Source organism: Oryza sativa, chromosome 2, assembly GCF_034140825.1.
Source record: "Oryza sativa Japonica Group chromosome 2, ASM3414082v1".
NCBI classification, from domain to species: Eukaryota; Viridiplantae; Streptophyta; class Magnoliopsida; order Poales; family Poaceae; genus Oryza; species Oryza sativa.
The window spans coordinates 5698696-5719975 of NC_089036.1; the positions used below are offsets into that span (position 1 = coordinate 5698696).

General features: G+C 39.9%; 3 protein-coding genes across 7 annotated transcripts; 2 read left to right on the forward strand and 1 right to left on the reverse strand.

The window, feature by feature from the left end:
* Positions 1-606: 606 nt before the first annotated feature.
* Positions 607-1761, forward strand: LOC4328653 (ethylene-responsive transcription factor WIN1). The gene is made up of 2 exons (NM_001409391.1): positions 607-927; positions 1049-1761. The coding sequence occupies exons 1-2, from the start codon at positions 845-847 to the stop codon at positions 1581-1583; spliced, it is 618 nt and encodes a 205-aa protein (NP_001396320.1). The 5' UTR covers positions 607-844; the 3' UTR covers positions 1584-1761.
* LOC4328652 (DEAD-box ATP-dependent RNA helicase 41-like) lies at positions 1474-9826 on the reverse strand. 5 transcript variants are annotated; one of them, XR_010738992.1, is made up of 5 exons: positions 9689-9826; positions 9223-9323; positions 6720-8544; positions 4629-4728; positions 3534-4325 (listed from the first exon to the last, which is right to left on the reverse strand). XR_010738992.1 is itself a non-coding variant. In NM_001409392.1 (3 exons), exons 2-3 carry the CDS (start codon positions 9290-9292, stop codon positions 7004-7006), a joined length of 1611 nt encoding a protein of 536 aa, NP_001396321.1. In that variant the 5' UTR covers positions 9293-9323; positions 9689-9826; the 3' UTR covers positions 6654-7003. The 5 variants fall into 5 exon arrangements, 1 of the variants encoding a protein (NP_001396321.1); XR_010738991.1 differs by lacking the exons at positions 3534-4325; positions 4629-4728 and adding an exon at positions 1474-1645; XR_001543850.3 differs by lacking the exons at positions 3534-4325; positions 4629-4728 and adding an exon at positions 1474-1648.
* Positions 9827-18629: 8803 nt separating this feature from the next.
* LOC4328654 (SPX domain-containing protein 2-like) lies at positions 18630-21114 on the forward strand. Its single transcript, NM_001409393.1, has 3 exons — positions 18630-19007; positions 19094-19211; positions 20323-21114. Exons 1-3 carry the CDS (start codon positions 18708-18710, stop codon positions 20745-20747), a joined length of 843 nt encoding a protein of 280 aa, NP_001396322.1. The 5' UTR covers positions 18630-18707; the 3' UTR covers positions 20748-21114.
* Positions 21115-21280: the final 166 nt, after the last annotated feature.

Below are 21280 nucleotides of genomic sequence, written 5' to 3' on the forward strand. Positions count from 1 at the left end.
TAGCCTAGCTTATACTAATGCTCTAGGAGCTAATGTGCTAATGTGAATCAACCCGGGGTTGCCCCACAATTAATGTGGCTACCATGGGCGTAGGTGAGAGTGTTAATTACCAATGTCCTAGCAGAGAAGGTGGTTATGCTAATACCCGCACAGTTCACCGACAGCCCCCACTGCGGGCCTTGTGGACTGGACCACCTTCACCTTCAGTTGCCCCTCCCCTGAATTCTCTCTTCACCTCTACTACCTCTGTCCCGAAATAACTTTATTTTTCACCTATCCCGTACATACCAATACAAAGACAAAAATACCATAATGTCCTCTATTTTAACAAATCACAATGCAATTTTACCCCACTTTAACAAACTCCAATGCATTTGTCTCCCACTTCCATAGATTCAATATAATGATTTACTTAAAAGATAAAAGTTATTTTGAGACAAATAAGATGGTAAAAAATGAAGTTATTTTGGGATAGAGGGAAGTATCTCCAGTCCTGCCTTACTTTTATCCCTTGGCACACACCTGCTAGTTGCTACTGCTTGTGAACCCAGCCCTTGGTGATGTTCAGTGAAAACTAGGCCAAACACAATCTCTTTGATTCTCTCTTTCTATCTCTGTATCTCTGATACGTACTATTTGACCACCTATACGTCTCACCACATTTAACGCGGCACTGTAGACGCAAGTACAGGCCGCAGCAGTTTATATTCACTCAAACAAGTGCTTTCCTCCTCCCCCACACCTCCTCCGTTCAGTTCAGAGGCGCCTAGCAATAGCAGCTCATTGCCTCATCTCTGCCTCCCCTGTCCTTCTGGGGGCAGAGAATCTCTCCACTGCTGGAAAAATGGTACAGCCAAAGAAGAAGTTTCGTGGAGTCAGGCAGCGGCACTGGGGCTCCTGGGTCTCTGAGATCAGACACCCCCTCCTGTAAGCTCTTCTATCAACATCCCTCTAATTTTCTGCTAATAATGTTATGTTTTGATGTGTCTAATACTCTAATCTAATAAGTAATAAGTCTCAATGCATATGGTGTTTGCAACTAATGCAGTAAAAGGAGGGTGTGGCTGGGCACCTTTGAGACGGCCGAGGAGGCTGCGCGAGCCTACGATGAGGCTGCTGTGCTGATGAGTGGCCGCAACGCCAAGACCAACTTCCCCGTGCAGAGGAACTCCACCGGTGATCTCGCCACGGCCGCAGACCAGGACGCCCGTAGCAATGGCGGTAGCAGGAACTCCTCCGCGGGCAACCTGTCACAGATTCTCAGTGCTAAGCTCCGCAAGTGCTGCAAGGCGCCATCTCCGTCCTTAACCTGCCTCCGCCTCGACCCCGAGAAGTCCCACATTGGCGTGTGGCAAAAGCGCGCAGGGGCCCGTGCTGACTCCAACTGGGTGATGACGGTGGAGCTCAACAAAGAGGTAGAACCAACTGAACCTGCAGCTCAGCCCACATCAACAGCAACAGCTTCGCAAGTGACAATGGATGATGAGGAAAAGATTGCGCTGCAAATGATCGAGGAGTTGCTGAGCAGGAGCAGTCCAGCTTCACCCTCACATGGAGAGGGAGAGGGTAGCTTTGTCATCTGAAAGGCTTGGATGAAACGACGGCATAACGAAGTCACCACTCTAGACCATGGTTCCAGAATTTCCTGCTGGTACACAGGCAGTTCAGATTACTTCAGTACAATAGAAAATATCTATTACTTCAGACAAGTAACAAGACATATAAGTTTGCAACTATGTGTAGCTATATGTGTTTATGAAAAGCTATATATACGCAGTCTCCATCAACATACTTTGTTACACATCAATGTCAGTTATATAGTTTCTCATAAAGGAAATAAATAGATTGTTATTCTGTGTTAGTGTCCATCTTTTGTTCAGATGCCAATGTTGGACTCTGTCAACAAATCTCAAGAATATGATGAAGGTGATATTTGTGAAAAAGACCCGCTTTAAACGACATAATGATTCAAAAGGACCATGGACTTTTTTATATAACAAAATATATATGAGAAGAAAACACCAATTGCTTTTGTGTATTTATGCCAGCTATATATGCATTTATTGTGAGAAAATACAATTATAAAGCAAATAAGACAAAATAAAAGCAGCTAAAGTGATATAAATGAACACACAGTCCTTCCATTGTCTCAACTAGCATGTCACTTTTTATCAACCAGTAAATGAGTAATTCTAGCCTTTCTAGGCTCTATGAACTTAGATAAATGAATGAAATTCAGTGAGGACAATTAGATGCAAATTAGTTTGCTAAAAGTAAGTCATCTATATTCGATGCTTGGGTCTCTGGTGATACCATTCCATATGCATATCAAGGGCAACACATTCTGAATGACAATGTACCATTCTGCATTACCATAACAGAAATGAGGAAAGATTTCTTTTCCGATACTTCTTTATGCCAATCTTGTGTCCATGTGTTGATATATAATAACATGACCAACATCATGTAACCATCAAATGCTAAACTAAGGGTGTGAACTATGGACTAAATGCATGGACCATCAACAGATTATTTGAGTACAGGTGTACAGCAAACACCTCAAAGGCCTTTAAGTTGTATTTCCCCTCATTCAATAAGGAAATGCAACATGAATGATATCCATGTTAGGCTGCCATCAAGATAATCGAAACATTTGCCTTCAGACAAGGAGCATCTGGTATTAGCCTTGAAATGATAATTATGACATAGACCAAAAGAAAAGGGCAGCTCAAGGCCTCAAGCTCATGTCATTTATGTGCTAAAAAGACAGACATCTAAGAAGCTGAGTCAGTGAAACTAGATTACATACTGGTTAGTGGTTATCATCCCCATTCAGTACTTTGGTAGTTAAGAGCCATTCGGCAATCATTGGCAACTACAAGAAAATACTGAAACGGGTGAACCTTAATATTAATGGTCTGGGATTTTCAGTTGGGATTCTAACTCAAACACTAGCAAGTAAAAGAAAAGTTCATATATACTACATACGTATAGATATTGAAACAGCAAACGATAAGTATAAAGATAGACAATGAGTAATGAAGAGCAAGGTCCCCTACATTTCTTTTCTTTCCAAGCTTCAGAGCAAGAACACATATGAACGACAAAAGAAACAAGTATCAGCACTGTAATTGAGGTTTACAGGTTGGGGGAGCATATCCTATACACACAGGCCCTCGCGTGTACACACCGTGTACACCAACTAAAAATTATCACAAAAAATTCTAGGAAAATTCATACATGTACTTTCAATAGTATTACATCTATGTGCAAAGTCGCATCTTCAAATTCATTCTACATAGAGAATAAAAAAAAGATAAAATTCTGACAAAATTGCAACCTTAAAACTGTCAGATTTTTTGTTTTTTTTGTTACGGCTAAAATATAATGAATTTGACGTTAAGATTTTAACCCTAGGTGTAATACAATTGAAAGTATGTGTATGATTTTTTCTAGATTTTTTGGTGATATTTTTTAGTTGGTGTGCACGTGTGTACACGTGAGGGCCTGTGTGCATAGGATATGTTGCCTACAGGTTGGTGCAAGGCATGCAGTCAATGCATAAGGGCCCAATTCAGTTAGTTGATCAAGCCTAATGTACGACTGTATAAAAAAAACAGAAATAATAAACATAGAAGGAAACTAGCTGCCAACCATAGCTGCTTCACAACAAGTACTAGTGAACAAATGGCATTACATTCATTGTACATAACATGACAAAATAGAATTTGAGTAAAGACCTATATGTCTATGAAATATAGCAAACTTATTGAATTTGGTTTCTTATATTACTTAGGTTGCTCCTTTTTTATCATCACCTCTCTATACCAAATGGAAACTTTTTAACTTGTGTCTGACTGACTCTTGTGCTCTCCCATTTACCCTTAATCATAAATCCATGTTTTATACCGGTTCTGTTTGATGACCTCATTTCATTCGGTAGGCAGTTATTTATGCATTGATAATTTTCAAAAGCTTCTATAATTACTGCCACTGTTTCAAATCTCAGACATATTTGTTGCAACAACCAAAATTTGTAAACCTATTTCTTCAGCCAGTGCAGGTAACATTATTTGCCTTATTTCTAAGTCATTGTTCTATGCTCTGACTAGCAGTGTATTGTCTATGCATAATTCTAGCATCAAGATTTAGAAGTGAGATGAACACCCAAAATTTTCCACTAATCTGCGGTCAATATTTTTTCTGGTACCACATTAGCTGGTCAATGAACTTCCATATTGCGAAAGGATGCAATAAATTTGTCTCGCCTAATAGCTGTTATGGACTTCTGGTCCCCAACATTAACTCCATCCTTTGCTTCAATCCTATTCAAATCAATCAGTGATATCATCTTAATTAAGATAGTAAAGCATACAGTGTTAAGTTACTTGCTCTGTAGCAGTGATAATAGTTATATAATGGATCTACCTGAAAAGATTCAAATAAGCTGACAAATCAAATCACATTTAAAATAAATCATGTTCTAGTTGAAGTATGCTAGAATACAGTTTGCAGCACCAGCAGGTATTGAATTAATTGACAGAATATGTTATAAGTTGTAATGGCTGTAAAGAATCATATTAAAAGAAATACTGTGCACAGCCTTGGTAAATTAGAAAAAAAAGCACCTGACAGCAGTTCCCAAGTCCACAAGACCACAACCCATCAGACCAGGCTCCCCAAATCATGAACTTGGTGTAAAGGAGCAAAGAGAAAGCTATGCAAAGCCTGCAACCAAGCCAATGTTGTCAATGCAGCACAACTGTGGCATAGATAGATGACAGCAGTGTGGAACTGTGGATTCTCATGACAGGTTAAGTAGTAATCAGAGTGATTAGCAGGGAGAAGGGTGGAGGCTGCAGGGTGGTGGTCAGATGAAGTTAGGCAGGTGCAAACCATGTGGTAGTGGTGCATACAAAGATGGGCTGTGGCAACCATCAGCTCCAATGGCAAAATTTCAGCCGATTCAACGGGGGGCTATACATAGCAAATCAATACATGATCCTTCGTGCTGCTACTTAGTCTAAATGCAGGGGTGGCCATGGCCAATGTTGTCCTCTCTAATTCTCCGCCTCTTGTCAGTATATTGAGATTGATATAGGGTTTCCACAGCCCAAAATCTAGGATTACCAACATCAGAGAGTTAGCCACCATCAACACAGCTTACTAGGACCTCATGTCCCATGCTCAGTGTGTCCTCAACAATGCTTGATCGCCACAGGCAGAGCAAGCGTCAAAACTCCATCTCCATATCTGCACATCATGCTACCTTTCCTGCCAGGGCAAACCAGGCGAGTTGAGTGACAATACCACCAGTGTCAGCTTCACTAGATCTGTTGCTAGTGCCACCTTGCCAGACTCAAACCTTAGCCTGCCACATGATTTGGGGGAGGATGTTCTGTGTGAATGTGGGTTGAGGAGGGGGAGACAGATCTTCACAACTTAGTAAGGCTGTGGGCAGGGTTTCTGAAATTTTACATTGAAGTTGGAGAGGAGTAAGCCATCTAGACTTGTGCTGTTCTCCCACAATTGTGCAGCTCACAAGGGATAATTCCATGATTAATCCTAAGTGCCCTACATGATAGTTGCATGTGATATGTTGCTTTTCATATGGGTAGCATGCTTGCGCTTATAACAATCACAACATGCTCCCCACGCATACATCAAATATGCAAGAAGCAAACAGCAAATAATATTTTTAAAAAACTGGAAATTTTCCACAAGGGTTTGAATCAAATGTGAAAAAAAGTCTAGCTAGATTAATCACCTATCCAACATTACGATAGGCACGAGCCGACCCACAAGTCCTCCTTGACCCACTCTAGTTCAACTAAATGAACTAAAATATCATGGATCAGCCTGCGCTCATCCCTATCCAGCAAGTTAAACTGCCATATTTAACACAGCATTCTTTGGTCAGCAACAAGCTCCAGACAGCTTATCAACCTAATCTATACCTTTGGTATGAGTACCACTACCACTAAAGTCTAGGATCCAACCTGCCTCATTCAATAGGGTTCAGTAGTATAATAATGTGGCCCCAGACTTCTGGTATTGTTCAAACTTTGCTAATTATATGTGCAATTAAATTGTTTATTGATGCTTGATTTATCTATATAATGAGATATTTATTGCCCATACTTCTCTTTGGAATTGAATTATTGAACACAAGTAATATTGAACCTGAACAGAATAATCAATACTTAAGGAGCTTTCAATAATTTTTCCAATTCAGTGGAGTCTTCCTTCATTCAAGTTATCAAATGCACTCACTTCCCATTGTTGCTCCAGGACCTTAAATATTAAGACTTCATTTTCAACCCTACTGGACATTTGTCTAGCTGAGTTTGGCGGCAGAAGAATTTATGGGAGATAGTATTCTGCGAGTATATGAGGAAGACGACACCAAAGTTAATTGGCGTTTGACATTAAATTTGCTACTAGAGATTATTTGGAGGGTGGCTAAACTACTCATAAAAGCAGTTAAAACCCCAGCAGAAAAAATTACATAGAATGCTGGAGAACTCTTTATTTAGTAGGTGAAGACATCTGTGCAAATGTAGCATTTAACTTGGCAAATGACCCAGTAAAAAATGATTCAAATGAAAGCATAGAAAGTAAAATACGTGAACCAGAGCCTGAAAGCCATAATGTAAGAATGAACAGTGCAATCAAAGGATATGCAAGCAAATCCATTGGACAGAGCCTTTTTAACTTACAATTTGCTGACATTTACATGTGCCATAGATTCTTTTACATTTGCCACGTACGCTGATTTCATGACTTCATGTACTTGCCCTGAGAAATCGTGTTGGCTCAGGAAAAGCCTGGAAATTTGACAAGATTGAATTCTAGACATATCCAACTTATCCACCAGAGATGATAAGATGCATTTGCATTCCCATGAAGATAAAAACATAGCTAACATTCCAGGTAGGCATACAATTTTTCCATCCTTAAGAAAGATTGACCGCCACTCTGATATTTACCCTGGTCAAGAATGTCACCTAGACTTCAGCTTTCTCTTCTTACCACCACCAAGGGGTATACCGGTTGTGTATTTTGAATTTGCAAGTTCCCTGGGAATTGGAGCACCTGCAGTCTTCAGAATCTGAACAAGCTCTCTGAAAAGATTCCTGTCCTCCTCATTAACAAAGACAATAGCCATACCCTCCACACCCATTCGAGATGCTCTTCCAACTTGGTGAACATATTCATCAATGGAATTTGGCATGTCAAATAATATCACCTGACGAACTTTCAGGAGATCCATTCCACGTCCCAATACCCCAGTACAAACAACAACAGACACTTCTCCTGTGAGAAACCTTCTCAAGCTTTCTCTTCTCTCATTCATTGTCTTATCACCATGAATAGAAACCACCTTCAATCCAGTAGCAACAGTAATTGCTTCGGACAACAGATCAGCGCCAATTCTAGAACTCACAAAAACAACAGCGGGAGGTTTAAAGTGCTGTTTACTTGTCATTATCTCAAAAATTTTCTGCTTCTTCTGCTTAGACTCCACCCAAATGACCACTTGTTTAACTGATTTGTTTGGTCTGCTTGGATTTCCACAAGAAATATGTATCGCATTCTTAGCCAGTGAGTTTGACATCTTCTCAACTTCTGAATTTACAGTTGCCGAAAACATCATAACCTGGGGATGCGAAAGTGCTTGGAAGATTTGCATGACCTGATCTCTGAATCCCCTCTCTAGCAAGCAGTCCACCTCATCCAAAACGAATACATCAACTTTGTTAAGATCAACATTGTGCTTCATGAGTAGATCAATTAGCCTCCCAGGGGTGCCAACAATCAACTCGATGCCATTTTCAATCCTGTAGATTTGCTGAGCCAAGGGATCTCCACCAACAACTAGAGCAGTCTTAAAAGGTAAACCCTTTCCAAGCACTTTTGCTTGTTCTTCCACCTGCAGACATAGCTCTCTAGTTGGAGCAAGGACTATAGCTAATGGCCCTTGCTTGTCTGTGCATCTCTCTGATCGCACGTGTGAACAATGTGCAATTATGGGAACAAGAAAAGAAGCTGTTTTCCCTGAACCAGTATCAGCAGAGACAAGTAAGCTTCTATTACATATTGATGAAGGGATGACTTGCATTTGCACTGGAGTAGGCATTACATATCCCGCAGCCTCAAGATTGAGCACAAGCTTCTCAGGGAGACCAGAGGAAGAAAAACACATGATTGGATCTGGAACATCCTCACCCTTGACACAAATATCAAGTTTGCTTCTCAGTGAAGCAATCTGACCATCGTGCATACTTGGTATTTTAGGAAAATTTTCGTCCCTAATACAGAAGCTCTCGTCGCCAACAGGAAGATTTACACGCTTTGCTGCTTTTACTACTGGCCTTGTTTCAGCAGAAAGTTTGGAAAGAAGAATTGTCTTGCATTCAACACTACATATGTCATCGTCAGTCTGATCACATATGTATTCACCATATCGGCCACAAATAACACAGCGAGGCTCCCCAACAAGGGCTTCTCTCTGCTCAAAACACCTTTCCTTTACAGATGATTCTGTAATAAGGAAGAAAATATATCAGTTCACTGATTGAAATACAAGGAACAGACAGAAGATCTGCAGTTCTTATAACACAAAGGAGGTGCATGTGACACATTCAGCCAGCATGAAACATTTACTCTTTCAAAAGATGGCAGTGGTTGTGACTGCATTTTTTCAATTGGCCCTCAAAGTATTAGCTCAAATTTAGCATGGAAAGGTCCAAGAGGACTGAATTGTCACGCATATAACAAACTGAAAAAAGAACACATTCATTTGATTTGGACAATATTAGAATATGTATGGTTAATTTTTGTTCTTAGAAATGACGGGGCATGTTTTGCAGAGGATGGCATTTTGTTTGTAAGAATAAAGAACAATAGAAGTACATAAATGGATAAACAATATGGCCATCAGCCAATAAAGCAAAAGGAAGAAGAAAAGAACAGTAGGCATAGAACATGAGCTTTTGTGATTGGATTTCTTGAACTAATTCCTGAGACATTTCGTTGAAAACAAACTTGCCTATTTCCTTCTAAAGTTTCTCGAGGTTCATGAAATGCATTTTCTGTAAAGAAAATCCTTTGTCACGTTTTTTTCTGCTATTTATTTCATTATTTGTGCATGAACAATGCATACTCAATTTGTGCGGTTTTTACATCTGTACGAATTGAAGAATAGTACAGCCCAAGTACCTTCCAATTCGTTGCCATTACCAGGTTGAGCAGACAAGTGATCAGCTGAATGATTCTCTTCTTGCTCCATTCTATTGATGTTGGAAGATAAATCCACAAAACTGCACAGAAGAAAAGAAAAAAATTTCAGCTGAGACACCTTAAAGTTGAACCTTGGCAAGGCTGTGCATGCATCATAACCAGCATTTCATTTATTTTCATCAGAAACTAGTAAAAGCGAGTTTGCGCACTGGATGTTTATCAGGGGCGGATCCAACTTGGGACATTGGGGTTTCAGTTGAACCCCCAAACTTTTTGGGGGAACAAACAAACTGTTACTTGTATTAAGGTTAAGGTTCTGAAATTAAGAGAAGAGCTTCTTCCAAATCTATAAGAGAAGCTAGGGTTTACGCAAAGCAAATTCCAGACAAAAGTAGTCCCGATGGGAGAGAGATGAATCAGAAAGAGGATGTGGATGGATGCTCACCAGGATCCCCTCCCCTCCCCTGCTCTGCTCGCCGGATGGAGATCGGCGCCCCTCCCCTGTTCAGCCGCGCGCAACTCGTCTTGGCGCGCAAGGAGCGGAGGAGACGACGAGACGGGAGATTTCTCTTTCTTTTACGCCGAGGGAAGGAAGGGGAAGATACTCCACCGTTTTATCTTAAATTTTTCACTTTAAAACTAGCTTACGTTATCTAATCTTTACAATGATTGTTGGCCCACACGTTAAAAAAATACAAGCTCGGTTAGGAATTGTATCGACGGTAAACAAAACCACCGGCAACCATTAGCTACCGCTCCACACACCATCACTATCGCTCTTTATCCATGAGCCACCATCGTTCCTCATCTCCGCCTTCGTATGCACAGTCATATCCTCTAGCCATCAATATTTGCCTTCTCCTCCTCGTTCGTTATATATGCTATTGTCATGATCGTCGTTGAGGCCAAAGATGTCGGGCTTGCAGGAACTCGAAGAGGCAGGAACCGACACGATGGAGAGCGAACACGCTAGATCTAGGCTCCTTTTTACTGGATCTGGTGGTTCCCCAACTATTGGAGGGAAAAAGAAAAAGGGGAGAGAGAGAGAGAAAAAGGGGAGAGAGAGATAGTGTGCGAAGTTTGTGGCAAAGTCACTGGACTTGCTGGACTTGGAGGTGGAGCGGCGGTGAAGTCATTGGACTTAAAGATGTATAGAATGGGGGTAGTTCGAATTGAAATAAAAATGTAAAGTTAGCTGTCGTTAAATAAACGATGATATAATATGAAAATTTTTAAGTATTTTATTTTTCTGCAGCACAATTAAAGATGAGTTGTCCATATCTAAACAGTATGATTGGACCGTTCTGTCAGGGTTACGGGTTGGGTATACCCTTTACCCTTCGATATACGTTACATATCGATATGGCATACCCACGCTCATGCGGATATTTCCTATATATTCTAAGGAAACATTTCACGGAATCTACAGACGGGAAGAATCCTACTCGGACAGAACTGGGTCGTTGGCGTATCGTATAGGGTCTGATACCTCCGACTTCTACGTGGAGACCTCCAGATCTGCGATATAAAAGGGACCCCCCGGGGAGGGTTTAGGGCATCGAATCTCAGAGCCAACACAACCTACACAGCCTACGAAGCCGGAGCCTACGAGGAGCCAAGTCATCGAGAGCTAGTTGAAACAACTTGACTACAATCTCGCCGGATCCGACAAGTTCCCTTGTTCCCTTTGTAACCTGTGTTTTCTACCATATAATCCCACATCAACTGGATTAGGGTTATTACCTATCAAGGGGCCTGAACCAGTATAATTCTTGTCTTTTGTTTGCTTGATGTCGTACTACGTAGATCCTTGTACCAACGTACCCCAATACCCTCTATATCCGGTCTACGGATATCACCTGTTGACACGTTCTACTTAACTACTACTGATAATCTCATGATATGTTAATATTCGAATACTGATTTCAGCTAATATATAGTTAGATAGAATCGGCTAAAAACATATAATAATAATAATAATAATAATAATAATAATAATAATAATAATAATAATAATAATAATAATAATAATAATAATAACAATTTTGCTCGTGAGAAGCAACAAGTAGCATGCACCCGCGAGCTTACCTTGTACTCCCTCCGTATTTTAATGTATGACGTCGTTGATTTTTCGATCAATGTTTGACTATTCGCTTTATTCAAAATTTTTATGTAAATATAAAAATACTTATGTCATGCTTAAAGAATATTTGATGATGAATCAAGTCACATTAAAATAAATGATAATTACATAATTTTTTTTAATAAGACGAATGGTCAAACGTTGGAAAAAAGACAACGGCGTCCATGAAGGTAGTAATAACCTTGCGCCGTAGCACGCCTACGGACGACCACGAGCCGCCGGCGATGGCGGTGGCGGCGGGTCGGCGAGAGACCCATTAGAAGGCCCAGCTAGGACATGTGGTGAGATTTTGCGAGTTTGGGCTGGAAAATTACTTCCGGGCCGAATAAAATGGGCTTTCTTTTTCAAAAAATGGGCCTGTATACCCGCCCTCCAGTCTATTGGTCGGCCTGCCAAAGAAGGCCTAATTGGGAATTATGCCTAGGCTAGTTCCTATTCTCTTTTTTGTTTTTCAACTTTGCTTTCTGTTTTTTTTTTAATCGGATTCTTTGTCTTTGAGGTTCGTCCAGATTGTACTTTAATTCTTTATTTTTCCTCTCTTCCATCGATAGCAATCGGCGGGGATGTAGAATCGATGGATGCGGTGAACAAGAAGGCACAATTTGCTTTTTTACCATGCTCTTTTCTATGTTACTTTTTGTTTTACTTAATATGGGCATGTTTGGCATAGCTATAGCTTCAGCTCAGACAAACAGTTTTAGTTCCACCTAAAATGGAAGCGGAGCTAGATGAAGCTCTCTCACAAAATAAACTAAAGAGGTAGAGCTAGGTTTAGGCAGCTCTATAACTCTACTCCAGACCCAACTCCTGAAGCTAAATTTAGAAGTTAGAGCTCTACCAAACAGGCTCTATAAATCATATATAAGATGTCATAGGGAGTCTTTGTTAATAATAAAAAACAAGAAAGATTTACCACGCGTGCATATTTCTAGAGTAAATCCAAGAAAGATTCAATGAGCAGATAAGCATGTAACCAGAGATGCAAATACTCCATTCATCCCAAAATATAAGGCATAACCATTCAAAACACAAAGACCAAGAAAATATTTAATCATCTTCTTAGTTGAATCATATTGATGCATGCAAGCAATGTGATTGGGAGGTTTGATGGTATAAGATTTAAAACAAATCAATTTTATAAGACCAAGAGATGATAGTTAATGTATGCATGCATGTACGCTTTATATTACTCCCTCCATTTACTTTTGATAGTCATATTTCTAAATCTGAAAAATTTATTTTTGGTAGGCATATTTCAATTCAACAACCTATCATCTTAATGACTTTCTCGGATTTAATGCATGACTCTTCATTCTTCCACACAAGATTGGCTACATGGGCATCGAGAAATGTAAATATTAATGAATCGCTTGTTTACGATGAATGACTAGTACTCCCTCCATCTATTTTTGATAGACATATTTTCAAATCTAAAAAAATTACTTTTTACAGGTATATTTCAATCCAACCACCTTTCCTCTTAATGACTTTCTCGGATTTAATGTGTGACTCTCCATTCTTCCACACAAGATTGGCTACATGGGCATCGAGAAATGTAAATATTAATGAATTGCTTGTTTACGAGAAATAACTAGTAGCTTGTTTAAATGGATGATAAGTAAAACTACTTATCCTTGGTCATCGTGCCAAGATAAAATATGACTATTAAAAGTAGATGGAGGGAGTAGCATGTTTAAATGAATGATAAGTAGAATTATTTATCCTTGGTCTGTGTGACAAGATGAAATATGACTATCAAAAGTAGATGGAGAGAGTATGAGACATGAGAGAAAAGTGGTTGTGCCTTATATTTTGGAATGGATGAAGTACAGCCTACTGAAGCTAACCCTACAACTTTTCACCATTATAAGCTCTATTTAGAGGCTTAGAGCTGAAGACTCTAACAAGCAGCAGTTTAGTGAGTAGTTAACTGATTAGAATTTAGAGACTTCTAGCTTTTGGTTGTTTTGCGAGAAGACGTCTCTCCACTTCTAGCTTTTGGTTGTTTTGCGCTGAGATTCTCAGAAGCAGTCGATACGTACATCGCCAGTTGGTAAGAGTATGAAAAAGCTAAATATCTCGATTTATGGCTTTTAGTTTTTTTATTTTATAGGTATATTGATTCTCAAAATCTAAGTTAGAATTTATGGCATGTTTGAGGAGTTTCTAGCTGCTACGGTTTCTTCCATAATCATAAGCTCTTCTAAACAGCCTAGCTTTTTATCTAAATTCTGACAAACTATAGCTGTATAATCTAGAAAATTAGCTAGAAACCAGAAATTGAAAAATCTAGTTTTTTAAATAATTAAAAACTAATTACCAACCAGCTGTTTCTCAAAACTTTGAACTCCCTAAACAAATTCTTCGACCCGTTTAGAAGAGCTGGAAATTTTTGAAGGTGTAAGCTTCTCCAAGCAAGGCTTAAAAGTCTACAATTCCACGCTGGAGTCTGTAGATCACACAAGCGATTGGTTACGAAAGGCGACTCTTTGGTTTCAGCTAGAGGGGATGATTCCGGACAGTTACCATTCAGCATTCATCATATATCCCCATGACAATATGCAAGGAGTATTTTTCCGGTTTTATCATAGCTAAGGTTCAGCTGATTCATCAGCAGCTCAGCTGTGGGCGGTCGCTTGCTTCACGGATCGAAAAGCTCTGCGCTGATTGCTCCCAGAGGCTGAGAAAACCAAGCCAACAATCAATCTGATTTGATCTTTTCTATCCATCTGTGACTGACAGGCTGCCAAATGGACTGCATGCATGCAGCATGCTGAGTGTTTATTTTGTTTCTCCCTACTTCTTTTTTCTCCTTTGGCAAAACGTCATATCTTAAATCAATAGCGATTAAGGCAGACGGAAAATGATCGAAAATTGATGAAAATGTTAAAAATGAAACGGGGTGAACCGGTATCTTTCGGTGCTATAAAATAAAAAACGTGAACTTTTGATACTATATGACCAATTTTGCCTCTCCTTTTGTCTTCTTTATGCAAACTTGAGATTTGATTTAGTAGCTGTTTTGAATTTTGTTATGCCTGTGTTCCATAGTTCAAACCAGCTTGTTGTAGGGCTACTTGGCTTGTCAGAATGGTCAAAGGTCTATAATTCAAGCATAAGAAACATTTTGATAAGTAATGTGTGTGGTTTTTAATAATGAACGGAAATCCGACCTTCATATTTATAAGTAGACATGTACGCAACCAAAGTAACACGAGTGCATATTCCTAGTCTCGAACAAAACGAAGACTGTAAATCTAAGGCCGAGTTTAGTTTCAAATTTTTTCTTCAAACTTTCATTTTTTTATCATATCAAAACTTTTCTACACACATAAACTTTCAACTTTTCCGTCACATCGTTCCAATTTCAACCAAACTTTTAATTTTGGCGTAAACTAAACACACCCTAAGCTCCAAGCTTTTCCTCTTGCTTCAAACTTCATAGTATTGCGAGGTTGGAATATATCATATCAATTACTCCATCTATCTCATTTTGATTATCCCCTGAGGATTATGAGATCTTCTCAAAATGATCAACATCTAACAAGTGTCTCTTTGTTTATTTGTGCAAAGAGTAAATGTGCTTCATTCAATGTGTTGCATGCAACTAATAAAGATTAATTTTTATTGGTGTAATGATATGCAATATTTAAAACATGAGCAATCCATGAGGCATAGCGATGAAACACCTTAACCGAAAAGGATTAATTTGATAATAAAAGATATTTTGATGTCCTTGATCTTCCGATATCTAACTTACGTACCGATTCGTAGCCAGAAGTTCGTTTTTTAATGGGACAGAGGGTGTAAGTTTCAAAACACCGTGAAGACAGCAGTTACGTTGACCTCTCTATTAAGCTCCGCCGTTAGACAAAACCTATATTAAAATAGTACCACGATATTGTAGGATTCTCGTATTAGAATCTATTATCCTAAGTGACCGGATATCACCGCTGACCCATCACGTGACAATAATATAATATGTTTTCGTGTGGACCACATAGACTTGACCAATATCAATCTCAGTGCACTTTTCGCCACGACCCACACTACGGGACAACAGAAAACATTATCATAACCCAGTCTCACTCGAGTGACTATAGATCGTCGCACACACACGAGAACTCGCGAGAAAACACACTTCAAAACACCTTCGTTTAAGGAATCTCTTTATAGGGCCCATAATTTATTCAGCCCCCTCACCTCACATGTCACATCACTGTTCCAGCATACAAGAGCACACGATCCAGTCAACGTGTGGCCGGGCCGGTTGACCCGGCTGGGCCCACTCACGGCGTCAGCCCGCCGCGTCTGGCTGACGTGTGGGCCCAGCCCCACCCTCGCGTCGCCGTCATCCACGCCGGCGTCGCGTGGGCCATGGCTTCGACGGGATATCCACCGGCAGGAGAAGCGCAGATGCTTCGTTGATTTTTATTTTCTTCTCTTCTTTTTTTTGGAATTCGTTTGGATTGGATTCATCGGAAGAAGCGAGCGGGATATCCGGCTGGATATTCCTCCACCCGGAAAACGCACCAAGGAATATGCTCCGAATCATCGGCGCCGTACGATGTGCCCAAGTTTTTTTTATTGTTTTTTTTTGTGTACGAGGGAAAAATCGCCAGATTAGCCTCACATCGAGCTTACTACTGTACTAACTACTGTAGCATTTTTGGCATCAGTAGTTATCTGATCTCTCCCGTTGGATTAACGCAGCTAATTACTAATCGAATCGTCTCACTTCTCATAGAGTATAATAACATGTGGTTCCGTTTTTTTTCCACCTTTAAATTATTGTACTGACAGTCTGACAACGGTTAAAAAAATAATAATTACCCCTTCGCGGGAAAAAAAATTAATTCATAATGAATTAATACGGCCGTGTCGTTCTTGTACTGGATAGCTAGCTTGTATAATATTTTCAAATTTGTTAGAGAAAGTCAATGTACAGAAGCACGTTGATTGGATTATGTGAGACGAGTGACATCCATGGTGACACGGCAAATTGCTGGATTTTTTTTTATGTCAGGAGCTTGCTTGATTAACCAGAATAGCATCTGATTAATTTAATTACGAACCTATATATAGAAGAAAAGTTAATATTTAAAATTTTCGTGGTCCACCTACATCGAGTGACCAATCGAAATCGTTGTGATCGTCAACGCCGATGCACGAGAAGGAGAAGATACCACTTCGATTAGTTGTGCGATATCTCGTCAGAATTTAATTAATCTTTGATTAATAAATTACTAGTATATGCTTATTCTAAAGAGTAGAATATTCGATGGGAAAAATTCAACGTCTCGCCACAATAAAAAAAAGGGAGTATTTCTTGTTGCCACTGCAATTTGCAGTTGATAATTTGGACAAAACTTACAGCTAGATACGCAGCTAGTTTTGTTGGATGGGCATAACCGTTTATGCTTCGTTCCTGTGTTAATTAGCTAAATTAACCAGTTGTTAAAAAGAAGGGTAATTTGACAGATTAGGAGGAAATAACTAAACTCGTGGATCAGGATCTAACTAATGGATCTTTGAGGGAATTAATTGGATTTAGCAACTTAGGAGTATTTGGCTTCCTACTAGTTTTGGCCACATCTATTTCAATTCCAATTCCAATTCCAAGTATATGATCATAATTTGCTCCACTCCACTATAAGTAAAAACAACAAAAGTTATTATAAATCTTATGTGCAGGTTACCCCCGATTATTACAGTATTACTTGCTACCATATCTCAAACATCGATGGCTGTATTACTTGTTAAAAAGAAGGGCATCCACAATGTGAAGCAAAGCAATATTATATTCTATTCAGCTACCTATTATCATTGTGCAACTAGTCCATAGAGAAAATAAAAAAAAGGTATCCATAAGCATATGGACTACCCATAAGGAATAAATAATACTCCCTCCATTTCGAAATGTTTGACGCCGTTGACCTTTTTATCACATGTTTGACCGCTCGTCTTATTCAAAAAAATTTAAGTAATTATTAATTCTTTTTCTATCATTTGATTCATTGTTAAATATATTTTTATGTAGGCATATAATTTTACATATCTCACAAAAGTTTTTGAATAAGACGAACGGTCAAACATGTGCTAAAAAGTCAATGGTATCAAACATTTTGAAACGGAGGGAGTACTATCTATCTCTATTTCTCTCTCATCTCCTAATGCTCTATAGTTAAAGTCTCTTTATGTGGGTTCTCATCTATATGGATCATTTTTGCTATATACATTTGTGATGACTTTATATTTATAAGCGAAATGTTTATCACGTTACGTGAGGGTCTGTTCGGATGACTCGATGGACGATGGATTATCATGGCCACACTTCTCAAGCTCATCAAAATAATTTCTCCGACAACTTTGTTGATCACCGTTTACTTGTAACATTTTCCTTTAAAAAAATAGTTTTCAACTTTATAACATTTAATTCTTTTCATACATGCCGTCGAATAATTATCTGAATCGTCCATTATCCATCATTCATTTATCATCTACCAATTTTAAAAAAACAGCATATATTCGATTGGATATAAATGTCGGGTAAAAAAAATCCTTCTCAGAGTTAGAGGAGAAGAAGTCGATGCACGAATCTTGACATAGATCCAATGGTCCAAAATATGTAAGGCCTGGTTTAGTTCCCAACTTTTTCTTTAAACTTTCAATATTTTCATCACATCAAAACTTTCCTACGCACAAACTTCCAACTTTTCCGTCACATCGTTCCAATTTCAATCAAACTTCTAATTTTAGTGTAAACTAAACAATTTCTGTCGAATGATATATATAGTACTACCTCCGTTTTTTAATAGATAACGCTGTTGACTTTTTCTTATATGTTTGACCATTCGTCTTATTCAAAAAATTTACGTAATAATAATTTATTTTGTTATGAGTTGTTTTATCACTTATAGTATTTTAAGTGTGATTTATATCTTTTATATTTGTATAAATTTTTTAAATAAGATAGATGTTCAAACATATGAGAAAAAATCAACGGCGTCATCTATTAAAAAAACGGGGAGGGAGTATTTCCGAAAAAAAAAGCCTCTTCGTTGCACCTACCATTTCCCATCGCAACCCCTCAAAAAAAAACTTCCAACCCGGACGAATTCGTCGGGGAAAGCGGCAGTGCGCCACGCCGCGAGATATCCCCGTCACGAATATTCCTCTTCCTCCTCCTTCTCCCCACTATTTATCGCCATCATCTCCTCCACCTCTCCTCCACCCCCCCTGCAATTTCCATTTCCCCCTCGATCCCACACAATTCGATCCCAATTTCCGGTTTTCGTGTGTGAATCTTTTGGAGAGATCGATGAAGTTCGGCAAGAGCCTGAGCAGCCAGATCGTGGAGATGCAGCCGGAGTGGCGCGACAACTTCCTCTCCTACAAGGACCTCAAGAAGCGCCTCAACCTCATCTCCGGCGGCGCCGCCGGGGAGAGGGCGAGCAAGCGGCGTCGCGTCGGTGGCGCGACGGCGGTGACGGTGACGGCGGCGGCGGCGGGCGGGATGACGCTGGAGCAGGCCGGGTTCGTCGGCCTCCTCGACGCCGAGCTCGACAAGTTCAACTTCTTCTTCCTCGAGAAGGAGGAGGAGTACGTCATCAAGCAGAAGGTAAAAATTCGAATTCCTCCGTGTTCCCCTTCGCGCTTCGCGTTCGTCGCTGTTCCTGATTGGTTCCGACGACGGGGCGCGCGCAGGAGCTCCGGGAGAGGAAGATGGCATCGGCGGAGGAGGTGATGCGCGTGAGGAAGGAGATCGTCGATCTCCACGGCGAGATGGTGCTGCTCGAGAATTACAGCGCGCTCAACTACACCGGTGAGCCGCCCACACTCTGAATTTTTCTCACTGAAATTTGCAGCAGTTTATATAATTTTCAGAGTTTTTGTACTATCCATGCCAGGTGCTATCGCGTACTGTATTCGTGAAATGGCACTTCACATGATATAAACATGGCTAGTTTTACTTTCTTTTTTTTTTCTACTGTAGTTCTTAGGACACATGGGAATTGAAGCTGTTGGGGCCTGCATTTGTGTGGTTTTTGTCACGACGCAGCATTTTTTTGTGTGATTTTTTTTGTCAGGATGTGTGAATAGGTGAAGCTGATAAGTTTTGTGAGTCAGTAGTACAATTTGGAACCCATATAATTCGTCTAAACGGTTAAACGAATTCTAACTTTTCAGACTGAATCCATATAGTCCATAAAATCGGAGTAGGATAGAAACACCAGTAAAAAACCAGGACACGTGGACCCATGGTGGGTGCCGCCTGTCCTTTTCAGAAAGGTCAAGTTTCCTGAAAAGGGGCCAGTCAATTGTTTAATATCATTTTATGGGACATCAAGCGTGCGTGCTGATAAAAATAAGTGTGGTGCCCACTAAACTATGTTAGATAAGACATGTTTTCCATAAAGAAATCTTGGAGTTGAAAACTCGCTGACTTTTATAGGACCACGTGGGCCATGGCACTCTACTTTTTGTAGTTAGATGTTTTTCTATTACTATAAAATGTATAAACTTGTTCTAGCATATTTTTAATGGGAGGGACCAATAAAAAATGTCTTTTCCTTTGTGGGATCTTGGATTCGTCATTTTGTTGTGAGAAACATACTTGCACTCCCTAAGGAAGGAAATATTTATCGCTTCATGCCGTTGAAATGACTTGCACCTATTTCTTTTTAGCTGTTGGAAACGACAGAAAATTGTGACCGGAGGGAGTATAATATTACACTTTCTATAACTTTTACATCTGATGATGCCTATAACAATGTTATAATATTCCGCAGATTTTTGGCTTAAATTACCGGCATTTCTAGCTTGATATGCTTGCTGTTATTTCTGTTTTGTACTCTTATTTCTGGATATGCTTCTACATATAAAAATTCCCTTTTGGTGCAAAGGCTTATGTTACACATGTTCCTCTTGTGCAGGATTGGTTAAAATCCTCAAGAAGTACGACAAGAGAACCGGCTCCATGATCCGTCTCCCCTTCGTCCAGAAGGTGCTGCAGCAACCCTTCTTCACCACCGACCTCCTCTACAAGCTCGTGAAGGAATGCGAGGAGATGCTGGACCAGCTCATGCCGACGAACGAACACTCGGTAGCGAGCGAAGATGGGAAAGATGACAGCGAAGGGGAGGAGAAGGGTTCAAAGCCCAGCTCCTCCTCCTCGGCCAACGGTGGAGCCGTCCCGGGAGAGGCCGAGGCCGAGGATGAGAGGAGCACGGACATGAAGAGCACCGTCACGGCGGCGCTCAGGGCGCTGAGAGAGATCCGGAGCGGGAGCTCGACGGTGAGCGTCTTCTCCCTGCCGCCTCTGCACGGCAGCAATGGGCAGGATGAACCGGGGAGGTGAAAACGAGAATGGGAAAGAAAAGGAAATGATCTTGACGCTGCGTTCGGTATCGTTGTTTCGCCTGCACTTCTGCTCAAATGCTCAGTGATCTTGGCACTTGGTAGGAGTTTGTAACTGGCTATCAGTTCATGTTTCGTTTTAACTTGGGTATTTTTCGTGTAATCTGTTTGTTTCCCACCTGCTGTAAAAATGAGAGGGAAAAATAGATTAGTATAAAGTTCAGGGTAAACATAGATCTCAATGTGCAGCCTGACTACTTTGTCACTTGATGGGATGATTTTTTTTTGTTTATGTGCTTCTGTGTTTGTTAGATGGTTTGTATGGCTGTATATATATATATATTTTTAGTAAATTGCAGTTTGGGTCATCTTTTATTATCAAAGTTTCACTTTGGATCATCCTAAAACTAATCTTTTCACTTTGGATTGGGTAACTTTGCTATTTTTTTTGTTTGGAGCACCCAATTCTCTTAATTATTCATGTGTATCCTTTGTTCTGGTAAAGATATGAGTTGCATATAAACGAGGAAGTTC